Below are 14,481 nucleotides of genomic sequence, written 5' to 3' on the forward strand. Positions count from 1 at the left end.
ATCACTTTTATATCTTATTACTTCATTTAGATTATAAACTACTGTAGGACTTCCATCTTCAGTGCCTGGTTTTACTCATTAATCCATCCCTGGTAAAGCAGCCCATAATAACCTCTTTAATTAGTATATTTAGTACTCATTTTCTGTAGTCTTCATTTGGCCCTTAATTATATTCAATATGCTATTTATTTATTATGTATTTTTACCATATTCTTCATACATTCTTGCTCAGTTAACTACATTTTAAGTTCCCTGGGAGGAAAAGATTTTATTCTTACAATTCCTGAACAGAACTTTGTAATAATTTGTATATAAAAATGCACAAAAATACAGCTTGAAGGGCTAACGGTCAGAAGGTAGAAGATTTGAGTTCCAGTCCTTGGTTTAGCAAACCAACCAGTCATTGTTGAACAGTCTTTTAATAAACCTTTCTGAGTCTTTCCAGAGTAAATTTGTTGTAGGAGAAGATTGTTAAAATTTTTAAGTATTTATTGTTTTTTGGAAACTAAGCAATGAGTTTGTCTCTACCTGCAGGGTCCAAATTTTTATTATACTAAGAGATAAAGTAGCTACTTCTGAAAATAGAATGGGAACAAAGGAGACATCCAACTAGAAACAGCCAGTAGGGTATTTGAATAAGGACACAGGTCATATTAAGGTTGCACATTCTTTCAGAGAATATTCTTGTTTGTACTTTGTGGTTTCCAGGAATTGGTTGCCTACCTACCTTGGTAAGCATTGCAAGCACAGGGTAAGCATTCAGAACTCTTCAGAGAAATGGAGCCAACAGGACAGGTATATATAGAAAGAAAGAATGGGAAATTTATTTTAAGGAATTGGTTGGCTCATATGACTGTGGAGGCTTGTCAAGTCCAAAATCTATAGGGTAACACATCAGGCTAGAGAACCAGGGAAGCATTGCAGTTTGAGCCTAAAGGCAATCTGCTGATAGAACTTCTTTGTGCCCAGACGGAGGTCAGTCTTTATTTTATTAAGGCCTTGAACTGATTGGATGAAGCCCATTTATATTATGGAGAGTAATCTGCTTTATTCAAAGTCTACCAATTTAAATGTCAATCTTATCCTAAAACACCTCCGCAGAAACATCCTGAATAATGTTTGACCAAATCTCTGGTTACATGACCATGCCATGTCAACAGATAAAATTATCCATCATGCATTGATTTTGTCATTGAGGGAAACAAAGTATAACTCAAATGGCTTGCTTTTACTTCAGTTTAAGGATAATTTATCAGCTATCATTTGAAACTCAAGAGAGCTTAAATCCAGGGTCTTCCCTTTTGTCATTCTCCACAGACTCAGTGTCAACTAGAAAAAGCAGTTATGCTATGACAAATGGGATCTCAAGTCAGAATATTTATTTTCATTATCCAACCCTGCCACTTACTAACTGTAGCTTTGAAAAAGTCACTTGTTCTTAAGGTAAAACCAAGTAATCAATTATATTTGTAATTAGCATATATTTATAGGGTGAATTCTCATATGGTTTTTTCTATTAAAAGGCAGCTGCAGAAACCACAGGATCTGATTGATCTGATTGTTTTAAGAGCCATAAGGTTTTTAAAACCATGAAGAAGTGCCAAGATATTCATTTAAGTGATAATGAAGAGTTTTTCTTCTTCGTCTTTAGTATAAATCCTCTGATGTCATCGTTAATCTTACATAATATTTATTTGTAAATCTTAGTTTCTGCAACATAAAAATGGAAAGAATAACACCTACTTCACAAGTAGGTTATCACATGAGTCTATATGGGAAATGGTGTGCATAATAACATATTAACCATAACCCTTAGGAGCTAAATAAGACCTCTCTGCTTTCCTAAATTAACTGTTTTGAAGACCATACCCATTCACTCATATTTATCCAGTCATTTAGCAAATATTTATTGAATATCATTGACTGAAGTCTTAAAAACTAAGCTTTTAAAAACACTAATGTTTTATGAAAATGTAGAGATTTACTGTCAAAGGTACTGAATAGATAATTGATAATCTGTTTATTTACTATCAGTTCTTTGAAATCTCCAGGGGTAAAATGCAGTCTGTTTACATATCACCATCAGTATTTTACATTTTTGGTTTCAAGAATGTAAGTCAGGAGATCAGTGAAAGTCAGGGCAAATTTTTTCATCTCAGATCAAAATTATAGCTGGGCATGGGATTGAACAGCATTTAATACTAGCAGTAGGCCATTAAATTGGCACTATTATCCATTTGTAAAGGAGTCTTAGGTCAGTTTCCTTAGAAGCTGAGGGGATTTTTGTGGAAGTTATTTATTGAAAAATAGCTCCCTTTGAATGAGGAAAGCAAGTTACGGCCTCAGGGCAGGAGAAGAAAGGTAAGCAAGAATGTAGTCTTACGTGAAGACCAACCTCAGGCTAGCCTGAATCAATGGAGCCTGCCTGTTAGTAATTGGCTGTGAGTTTCCCCTCAGAGAGGAGGGTCTTAACCTCTCAGATATGGCAGTACCCTTTATGAGAAGGGCAATTCTATGGAGAAGAAGTAGTTATAGATCATCAGCCAACATTCTCAATAGTAGGGGTGAACATCCCTTCCAGAACAGGAGAGTTTGGAAAGGCAACAACAACCTTCACTTCTGAATGGCCATTAATATTCATAATAACAACAAAGGCACTGCAAAGGTTTAAGAGTTTTCTCACTTTTAAAGAAATTTCAAAGAAGTTTCGAAGAAAAACTGACTGATAACCACTATCGTCTTTTATAACATTCAAATTGTTTGAAAATTAGTGTTCCTGTAAATTATATTTAAATTCATTTTATATAAATAAATTCATATAAACAATTTGCATATAACTTAAGGAATGCTAATGTTTTTAGATAATATTTTGTACCTAGAATTTATTTTCTTACGAAAGCATAAACTTCATTATGTTTTGAAAACAGAGTCAGAGGAGACTCTTATTTCTGTTTTGTTGATTATCTATTGGCTGCTAAGAAACGTAAGTGTACATAGGCTTAAAAAGCTCTGCCTCTTAGAAACATCAAGCAGACAATTGTTAGATCCATGTGATAAAATTAGATAGACAATATGCCAGGTGCATACTTTTGATATACAATCTAAGTAAGAAATCAATACATAAATGAATAAAATGGTATATTTTCAATATAAAAAATGCATGCAAGCAGCTTTTCTAGAATGTTATGTTTGCAAACATGGCATTTGTATAAATAGCTAATAATGCATAACTTTAATTACATGTGTATCTATCATAAAATCTTGAGCTTTTTCTTAAAGTAAAACCAAGTAACCAATTACGTTATAAATTAGCATATGTTTATAGAGTGAATTATCATATCACTCTTTCCATTAAAAGGCAGCTGCAGAAACCAAAGAATCTGGTTGTTTTATGAATATGGTTCTTTAAGAAGAACCATAAGGATTTTAAAATCATGAATAAGTGTCAAAATATTTAGGTGATTGATAATAGGATAATTTTTCTTTGTCTTTAGTATAAATACCCTGACATCATCATCATTATATAATATTTGTAATATTTTATGGCATTTTTAAAGCAAGTTTTCAAGGCCCTAGGAAGCTGCTATGATTAATAATGAAGTAAGGGGGAAAGGACTTTTGATAGTTTTCTCTTTTTTTGTTGTTTATTTTCCTCCAAAAGGAAAGGTGCATCTGAAAACACTTGGCTGTCCTGGAGACAACAGGCAAAATTGGACAAAGCTGAAGTGCACAACTTCTCAAAACAGCTCTCGGTATTGATATCTATGCAAATTTTTAGAGCTACCCAGCAACATAAAAGAAACCAGGGAAAACAGTTTTTGTTGTCTTCTTACCTCTGTATCTAAATCTCTGTTTTATGAGGGTTAAGTTTGGCTATAAATGTAGAACAATCCCCCTTACCTTTCCTTTTCGCTCAAAAAAATTGCTTAAGATAAAATTATTTATATTTCTTGTATAAATTTAGAGATTGATGGTCCAGATGCAAGAGATCCATGCTTCTTCAGTCTTTTACCTCTTCTATGAATGGACTCTATTCCCAAAGTCACCTTATGGTCCAAGATGGCTATTCCAGCCTCAGGTGTCATGCCCAAATGCCAGACAACAGAGGAGAACAAAAAGGAGGAGAATGGCTCATCTTCTCTTTTTTTTAAAGACGCTTAAAAATTATGCACATGGAAGTTATGAATTCTTTGTCACCTGGACTACTTAGCTGCAAGAAAAGCTGGGAACTATAGTTTTTATTCCACAGCCATATGCTCAGCTTTATATCAATAATACTATTCTGAGAACCACAGAACAGCTAGTGGCCTCTGCAGGTCCTCCCATCTCTATTCTGGGTTCACTAACATTCAGGCCTCCAATGGACTCATGCTGTGTCCCGGTCATGTAAATCAGAACCCTTCTCCCACATCAGTCTATCTGTATCCCTTTCTCCAGGCCTAATGCCAATCTTTTGCTGCAGTGTCAGACACACCACAAAGCTAGTTATAAGGTAAATGTGTTTCAAATTAAGATACGAATGCCCAAATATGTAAGGGAATTTCGTCTTTAAAACTAGAAATACATTTTTATCTTTTGTATATCCATTCCCCACCCAAACTTGTTGTTTTTTTTAGAGGGAGTACAATTAATAAAAAAACATTACTACAAATTATCTAGACATCAACCACATTTCCTTGTCAATACCAACCCTCTTTTTTCCACCATCATTAATCACATATACCTATCTTTGGTGGATTCAGCAATACAAAGATTAACAAAACTTGTCACTGGAATGTATCATAAATATTTCAAACGCAGAATTCATTGCTTGTCAGTGGTTCTTATTGATTAAACAGAAAGTAGAAGAAAAAAGCTAAAATTTTAGATATTTTTTCTGATATTAAACTATACCTTCATTCTTGGTATAGACCTTATTTAATACTAATTTGGTTGAATATGGTTTGCTAACATCTCTTTTATGACTTTTGTATATATAATGTTAGAAGAGACAATCCTATAATTTTTCATATATTGCTTTTATATTGCTTGTAGTCAAAATTATGCCAATGTTAAGAAATTAATTATAAGCTTTTCCTCTTTTTAAATTTTATTGAAAACCTGGACACAATAGAAATTATCTTTGTCTTAAAGTTTTAAAACTCACCTGTAAATCTTTCTCCACCTGGGGCATTAAAGTGAAGAGATGTCTTTACCATTTTGATTCATTAACAATTTTCATTCTACTCAAGTTTCTTGTCACAATTTTAAATTTTATCCAGAATGATATCCATTTCCTCTGAGTTTTTACATTTATAGAAACAAAGCTGCTCATAATATCCTTGTATTTGTAATTTTGTGATGTCTATATTTACTTTTTCTGTTTAGAGAGAGTTTTGGAAAAATGGACTCATGTGATTCCTAACACATATAATATACAAAGATGATTCCTGATGGTTTGAAAACCTAATTAAGAAAGATTAAAAGGATAACATTAATACAAAAACATGTGAGCAAATACCCTCAATAATCTAGAAGTGAAGAAAACTTTAATAAAACAATGCACAATTCAAAAAAATATATATTGACAGATTTTATAGAATTAATGTTATGGGCTTCTGTTCAGGGAAAGGTATCATAGACAAAATTATCAAGTATCTGGCAAACTGGAAAAAGATTTTTTAAATAATAGAAATTAGCAGGGGTCAACATCTAGCATACACAAGGAATTTACATATCCATAAGAAAAAGATAAGAATTTCAATATACAAATGAATAAAAACAGGCAATTCATTGAAAGTCAAATCTGAATTAGCAAGTATATGAAGAAAAGGCCAACTCTTGATTCAACAATTAGAGCTAAGACAGCTATTACTGAGCCATAGAAATATGGGCCCTGTACATTGCTGATGGGAGTGTACACTGGTATAACTATTGTAGAGAGAAATCTAGGTGTACTTAGTGGTAGTGAATATGATCCAGTCATCTATTCCAGGGATGCATCCCAGAGAAACTTGAGCCCAGGTTCATAAGGGGACAAGCACAAAGATGTTCATTGTAGCAGCAGGTTAGAACCAGCTCAGTGCCCATCACTACAGAAATGAGTAAGTAAAATGTGGTGGCGTATGCATACAGTAAAATATTATTATCTGACATCCAGAAGCAATAAACTTGTATTTCATAGAGTGGCATGGGTGAATCTCTGAATGAATGATAAAAAACATTAAATTTAAAAATTAAATAAAATAATTAAAATTAAAATTTTTAAATGACAAACAGAATGAAAGCCATAGAATAATGCCATTTATGTAAATTAAAAACAGATGCATATATAAAACAGCACCATATGTGTTTCAAAGAATCACACATATCCAAAGACATATGTATATAATAGAATTGTACCTATATTGAGGAGGCTGGTAAATTGAGTGAAAATGGGGGATGAATGACAAATTAATAAAAGGAAAATAAAAGAGATACCTTGGCAGGGATAGTTGAAGTATGTGCTGTGTGTTAGCAAGTATCATTAACTCAACACCCTGTCCCTAAGATTAAAAAGATATAAATTATATAGCTATAATGCTTGTGTTCTATAAAGAGGAAAAAATGTTACACATGCACCAAAATATACACAAATATTCTCCTTGATTCTTTAGATTGTCCCAAAACATTCCAGGCTTGCATCATTTTCTTAAAGAGGATTATGCCATTGTCCCCGCATCCTCAGTGATCTCTACGATACTCTTCAACACAATTTAAGTTCTATATCTATAGAACCTTTAAACTTGTTCCATTCATGTAAACGACTTGTGAAACCGATTGCTTTTATAAGCTGTACCACAACATCTAAAACGTAATACTCTTAACCACTCTATTGCCCTGTATTATGCCTTGCTCAGGGTTTCCTTTACTAGACGTTAACTTTCTAGAGATCAGAGAGATTTCTTTGAAGCTTTCTGTTGTGCCTAGAGCAGTGTTGGACTCAAGGTTGGAAGATCTCAATTTCTTATTGGTCAGAATGTTATTTTCAGTTAGAAAGATCACATGGCAGGTAAAAAAATATGTACAGACAAATACTTAAAAACCTAAGAGAAGAAGCTGAGCTTCATTAATTTTAGTAACTGGCTAGTGATACAATAGACTTGAAGCACAGAAGGTACTCAACAAATATTTGTTGAAAGAATGCATCAGAAAAATGGACTAGTCTAGAGAGGACCCCAATAAACATTTTGGTTAATAGATTTTTAGTTAAGATTTGAAATTGTGATGCAAAGGGATGGATAGGCAAGATCATAGCTGAAAGTTGAAAAAAACTGATCTTTTTGCAGCTGAAAATTAGTTTTAAAAGTAGAGAAGCATAGAGCTAGAATTGCTATCACATTATGAATGGAATAGCCCTTCAATCAATGTAGTAGGTAAAGTTAGCTTTAAGTTCCTCAATTTTTTAAAGCCCCCCTTTCTTTTCTTGATGTTTCCTGTCTAGGACATTTTTCCTTCAATAAATCTTCACCTGTGACAGCCTACCTATATGCTTTCTGATTATTCCAGGCCATGAGAAACTATCACTATTTTCCTCCTGAACACTTAGAAAATTTTATTTTTACTTCAAATAAAACTAGCAAGAGCCAACTCAAGGAGTATGCTTCCTCAATCGAGAACACTTTTAAGGGAAACATTTTCTTAAGTTTTTTTGACACAAATTATAATTTTCTTATTGTTACAAAATGTATGAATTATTTTTATAAGCTAAACTGTGGTAGGTCATTCCTCTGCTGGTCATGGAAGGAAGAAATGTCCTACATAGTGGAGGTGATAAACTGAGTTCTCACTGAGACTCAGAATCTCATTTAGTTGTGCTCTGCAAATGATCTGAATGAGAACCAATGGCTTTCTCTGAAAGGGGACTTGAACTTCCAGTGGGATTCAAGAGATTGGAGCTTTGAAACAAGAAGCTATATGCAGCTTGCTCAGCGTTTTGGAACATACAGAATAGATGTGGATCTGCTCAAGGGAATGGTGGTTGAAGGCAATATAATGCAAAGTGGAAAGAATCAAGGATATGATGTAATAAAACACCGATATAATATCTATTTCAATTAAGTACTAGTTTTGTGATCTTGACCAAGTCAGAAACATCTCTGAAACTTTGTTTTCCTTTTTGTATGATAAAGAGGTTGGAAGATCTCGAATTCTTATTGATCTATGAATGTTATTTTCAGTTAACAAGATCACATGGCGGGTAAAAAAAAATTATGTACAGATAAGAGCTTAAAAACATGAGAAGAAGCTGAGTTTCATTCATTTTAGTAACTGGCTAGTGATAAAATGGACTTGAAGCATAGAAGGTACTCAACAAACATTTGTTGAATGAATGCATCCTGAAAAATGGACTAGACTGCAGAAGTAATGTCATGATACAGTGCTAAGACAAAAGAGACCCTCAGGCTAGGTATGTAGGCGGCAGAGGAAAGAACTTACTGAAGGCAGATAGGAAGAAGTCCTCTTTACTCAGGGGTCAGAATCAGGGAAAAGCTGCAGGAGCCAGGGTAGGTGTAGCATAAAAGTTCTGAAGAGACCAATACCTGTAGGGAAGACTAGCAATCATATTTTAGAGAATTAAGATTCACTATAGAAATGCCTACTCAAATATATGTTAAACAACATGTCTGAACACTTGGGTTTATACTTGAGGCAGCTATAATAAAAGGCAAGGCAAGAAAGGGGAGTGAGGAGCCCAATTAAATCACCATAGGCTTTAGAATTTAACAGACAAGGGTGTAACCAAGCTCCACCATTCACTAATGATACAAATATTGACAAAATATTAATTGTTCTGAGACATCTAGAAACTGAAAATTTTAATTCTGACAAATGAAGATTGTAGTATCTACTTTGTAGATTTATTTTGAAGATTCGTGAACATATGACAAGGGCCTAAAACATGCCTCAAGTGATTTATTCTTTATTGCTATTTTTATTATTTTTATTGTTACTGTAGATTTTATGCCGAATAAGGTATCAGCCAACTCAATATTCGTCTTGCCTTCAGTGGAAGAACTTGTAATTTGTAACAATGGCTTCTTTTTGTATTTTCTTCTGTGTGCTTTTTTTCTCCTTAATGCTCTTTTAAAAGGCCTTTCCTCCCCACCAAAAATTCTACCTTTGCCTTACTAGCACTGAGGAGGAAAAGGGACCTATGCGCAGCACTCAGTCTAGAGTAGCTTATTGCCTGCAAGGCTATGGGTTGGCCAAGTAGTCCCAGGATCTCAGAGGAACAGAAGAAGCGGGGGAACCGGGGAAGGGCAGACGGAGTCATTGAGGCATGGTTGAAGTGGTCTTTACATGGCTCCACGCAAGAGATGGACTCTACCACATTCAAATGCACTTGGAGCACCTTCTCAGTAAGAGATGATGCCCCCTCAACTGTTTGTTTCCTTGTTTAAACAACACCTTCATGTGAGTGGAGAGTAGGAGGAATCCTGCTTCCTGAAGGTAACTGATTTCATAGTAGGTAAAGTTAGATATGAAGTTAAACTCTTGAATTAAACAGATTAACAATAAAATTAATCCGAGGTTTGTTATGGACAACACATTAATACTGGTAACCTGCCAGTAGATACGCTATAGTCAACAAACAATACAGCTTGTTTACGATTGCTAAATCTAATTTTCAAAGAAATGTCGTTCTGGTAATTGTAAGCAAAACAATTAAAATTGTCTCAGTTTTTAAGTTACTTTAATCTTCAGGAGGTTTTTGAACTCTGTTAGAGACGGGCGGGCCTCATTCTGTCAGGTTGTAACTTAATTCCTCAACTCAAACTTCCCAGATCAAACATTATCAGGCCAGGCGACTGTTTTGGTTCAAGGACGATAAAGTATGGGGACAGGGTAGGCCAAGAGTAGAAGACGGAGGGAGAACTGGGTTTCACTTCTAATTTTTGGACCAAGCTTTCGTGGTGAGGAAATTGTTTTCAAGGGCTTAGAACAATCGCAGTTCCACAATCGCCGATAGAAAGTATGATTTCTCTAAAAAAAAAAAGTGTCTTAACCTATGAAGCTGTGTGTGAAGATCAAGTCTAGGGGATACGCTGAGGTCAAGTCATGCGACCAAAGAGCAGAAAACAGAGAGTGCTGCATGCAAGCGTGCTAGGCGTTTGTTTGGTTTGCTTGCCTGCTTAAAGTATCTGCTGGGAGGGATGGCGGCTAGAAGTCAGAGGCATTGACTTGATTTGAGGAACTAGTGAAGCGGAGTCCAGGAGGTGCTGAGGTACTCTAAATAGGAGGATAAGGTATGAGGGAAAACAAGGCTGGAGTCAAACAAAGGCGCCGTTGCGTCGCAGAATGCAACCTGAAGCGGCTCGCGGCTCCCTGGAGGGTAACCGGGGGAGACACAGCCGGGTGGCAGCCAGGCGGAGACCGCAGGAGCCTAGCCTCCCCCGAGGCCCCGCCCCCACGGATCCCCGCCCCCGCAGCTGCGGAACCAATGGGAGCCCGGAATGTTAGCGGGTGGGAGGTGCGGCTGGGTTGCTACAGCCAGAGCTGGGCGGCGGCGGGCGCTGCTGGAGGAGTCTCGCTGAGCTCGGGGCGGTGGCGCAATGGAGGGACTGGAAGGTGAGGCGTTGAAGGGATGCGGGCAGGACGGCTAGAGCGGGCCTGGAACAGCTGGGGACCCTGGACACCAGTAGCAGGAAGGCGAGGGCAGGTTCGGAGCGGCGGACCTCACCGCGTCGCCGCCGCGTCTCCGGGGGCCGGGGCCATGGGGAGCCGGACAGTCCCCGATGCGGTGGAGCGAACGCTCCCGGGCTGCCCCGCCTTAGACGGTCTTCAACTGGGCTTGCCAGCCCGGAGCCAGATCCTGCCTCTGGCAAGATGCCTGCACGTCTCTTCCTACTATTTTCTGATCTTGCTTCACTCCTGAGTGCCCTTTTAGTGATCCCAGTCTCTGGCCAGATTTTGTTTTCCTTGCACTGGACTCTCTCCATTATTGTCCACGGCCTTAACACGGCCAGGCCAGTTTGTGCTGGAGTCCTGGGGTGTGTCTCCAGCCTCGAGCTCCTGACGTTCCTTGGCTAGTTTCCCTAGGTAACCGCTTTTTTACATTTCGACAGCATCTTCTGTCGGAGGGATGTCAGAGCATCTCCTAAGGAAGTGTCACTGGCCAGCTTTAGAGCCGGTACAATCGATTATCAGGAGGATTTGATGGCTTATTCACGGCCGCTGAGTGAGGAAGAGCCTGTAATTGATTCCTTATCTTTGGGTTTATCTTTGTACTGTAACCATGACTCCAGATTTTGCTTTGTTCCCAGTTCTTTCACTTTTTCTCTATTCTGTTTACTCATTTTATCCTGTGTAATGAAAGCATTCACCTAAAAACAAAGGAAGGAAAAAAACACAGTAACTAGCATTGGCAACAACAATTTCAAGATTTTTTTGTTTTGATGAAGAACAAACCTTCAGAATTGAAAGATCCTCTTGTCTTGATTTAGCTCCTTTCCCCCTGTCTCCTAGTTTACACGGATTCAGCTGAAATTAAGAATTAGCAGAAGCTTTGAGTCTTGTGTATTGTTGCATGCTATGGAGTAAAATATTGTACATTGTGTGATGAAGTGAAAAGTGGTAACCGGTAACTTTTTCAGTCACCTAAGTTCACCAAAAAACAGATGTAATAACGTGAGTAGCAGTTTATTTCGTGCTTTTGCTCTGATAAATAAATAATTCTGATAATTTTTCATTTGTGGGCAGCTGCAGTGTGCTATGACCAAATGAAGGTCTTGTTTTTTGCTTAGGTGTTTTTGGAAGATAATTCAAGTTTCCATGAAATAAGGAATTGTAATGATAGTGCAGTGTATTTTTTACTTTCAAGACACTTTTGTATCTTGGTGGGATTAAAGCACAGTGGGTAGGAGTATGGGTTCTGGAATTCTCATGAGATTATCATACACAATATGATAAGGTTTTATTACATATTATGTATAAAGTGTTTTTTAACAGTTTGCAGATTTTTATTATTTTATTCAACATTTGTTATTAAGGCAAAGATCATCATCTGATTTTTCACTTACGTATCCTAGGCACCTAAAACAATGCCTGACACAAAGTGGGTACTCAGTAAATATTTGTTGTTAAATAAATGTCTATTACGGGCATCTTTTTAGGTTCTAGGATGCAGCAAAGAATAAAAATGATAAAGATTTACTCTCATCGAACCCACATTTTAGTGGACCTTACATTTTAACAGTGCTAAGATATTACTATTGAAACCTTACTAGGAATGTTTTTAAAATGGAAACCTATTATGATACTCAGTTGGATAGGTGGACAAATAGGATTCTGTATTTATAGGCATGTTTTATGGACCCAGCTTATGATGTTATAGGGCCCAGCTTATGATGTTAATAGTGCTTGCTCTTTACTGTTACATTTTTTTTAAGAAAATAAGATTCTATCATTAACTATAATGTGTTTAATTGTGATAAATCGGGTTGAAATATGTGAAGTTGCCCTAAATTATGTAGGGCAAAACAGTTGAATTCTGGTAATTTCAAGTGGTTCAATTTAATAAAAGTTCTGAGAATTTTCTGTTGAAGTTAGGATGGTGCCTTTCTCCTCTTTCTCCTTCTCCCCCTCCCTCCCCTAAGAGATCACACTTTGCAAGTATCAAACTCTGAGTCTTAAGTTTACCATTCATTAATTCATTCATCCATTCTTTCATTCTAGAAACATTGATACAGTGATAGATAAAGTAGTTTCTTTCCTCTATTGGAAGTTAAAGTCTAGTACTTTGAAGGTGTCTAATAAATATTACATTGCAGTATCCAGTAAGAAATATTCAAAAGTTTGCTTAATGTGTCAGAGTAATTGAGTAAGTATTGTACTCTGGCATTAGACATATGTTTCTAGTTGAAACCAGTTACCAGACATTGATCTTGGCTATAAAACCAGAAAATATATGGACTCTTGAAAATTTCTATTAAAGATAATCTCACTCTTTCTTATAACTTTTACGTTATTTGCATGTAATCATATACCATTTGTTTTACTTTTGGTCTTCTGGGTCTTTATGCTTCTTGAATAGTCAATAGATGAGGTATTAGGCTCAAGCCTTATGCTTTGAAACCAAATACAAGTTATCTATGTTTTTGTAGAATCAATATCTGAGCACTTCTACTTTCTGTGGGTAATTATAGCAAAGCCTTTTCATTCAATAAAATTTGTGCCCTACAAAATCTATCTAAGGATAATAGAAGTAGTTCTAGACTTGGGAGAGTTCTAATCTCTTACAAGCTTTTTTTTTTTTTTTGTCGTCAAATGAAGAGATGGTAAAATCTAAGCAGATTTTATCCTTGTATACAGTATTGTCATTCCCTTCATATCCCTAATAAATGGTTATAAAAATTGTGGCAGAGATCCAGGCTGTCCGTTCCTTTTGCAGATTGTTGAAATTATTAGATCTTAGTATTGCCCTCTAAAACTTGATTAGAAGACTGACTGCTCTTCAGTGTAGCCCTTGGTTTAAAGACAGTCACATCTCATCAAAATTTCTGTTTTGTTTTATTTTTTCGTAGTATAAATGTATACTACTTTACTGAATAATTTATCTTTATTCATTTATCTAGCATTTATTGCTTTTTGGTACTGAGTTGGATGCCAGATATTTTAATAGACAGTGTATTGGAGAGGACTGTGTTTGAGTCCTTGCTTTGTTTCTTTTTAGCTCTATGATTTGGTCAGTTTACTTAATTTGAACCCTTATTTTCCCTGCTATGAAAAAAATGGAGCTATTAAATATGTAACTACCTAAATTATATTAAGTATTAAATAATGTAATATATGTAAAACATTTAGCTAAGTGCCTAATGCATAGGAGGCCCTCTCAGTGTGTGTTTGTTAGATGGAGAAAATCACAAAAAGCATGTTAGCAGGTCCAGTATAGGTAAAACATAGCATGCTTGGGAGGAGAGAAGGAAATACTGAAGCCAAGAGAGAAAGGAATTTAAAGGTGAAAGGGATTCATCAGCAGTGGCTCAGACTATCGAAAGGCCCAGTAGGATGGGGATTCAAAAGAGGGCTTCAGATTTGACCATTAGTAAATTAATAGTAATCAGTTACCTTCCTTTTTAATGTCATTATTATCTCCTTATTAAACAAACTTTCCCTGATTATCCATACTTCTCCAAGACAGCGTTGTGACCATCTTTTCTCCCCTTACTTCGTTCTACCTTCATTGTGGTTATCACCATGTAACATTTTATATATTAGTTTTTATTTGTTTTTTCCCTATTAGATGAGTGAAAGCTCTATAAGATCAGAGTCTTTGTTTTTTTTTTTTTTTTTTATCATCTTTATACCCCTACCTCCTAGAACAGTTTCTGCCTCATGCTAGGTGCTCAACAAATACTTATTGAATCAAGGAATGGATGTATTTCTTTCTTTGTATCTTTCTTTCATTCTTCTTTTTTTTTTTTTTGAGATGGAGTTTTGCTCTTGTTGCCCAGGCTGGAG

At 36.0% G+C, this 14,481-nt stretch overlaps 1 protein-coding gene across 2 annotated transcripts in view; it reads left to right on the top strand.

The window, feature by feature from the left end:
- The first annotated feature begins 10,472 nt into the window (after positions 1-10,472).
- ZC2HC1A (zinc finger C2HC-type containing 1A) overlaps positions 10,473-14,481 on the top strand; it is a 52,901-nt gene continuing 48,892 nt past the window's right edge. For both annotated transcript variants that reach the window (XM_003902890.4, XM_003902889.4), the window contains exon 1: positions 10,473-10,590. In XM_003902890.4, coding sequence (XP_003902939.1) covers positions 10,575-10,590 — 16 coding nt within the window. In that variant the 5' untranslated portion in view covers positions 10,473-10,574. The remainder of the gene's footprint in view (positions 10,591-14,481) is intronic.

The sequence above is a fragment of the Papio anubis genome, chromosome 8 (assembly GCF_008728515.1).
Source record: "Papio anubis isolate 15944 chromosome 8, Panubis1.0, whole genome shotgun sequence".
Taxonomy (NCBI): Eukaryota; Metazoa; Chordata; class Mammalia; order Primates; family Cercopithecidae; genus Papio; species Papio anubis.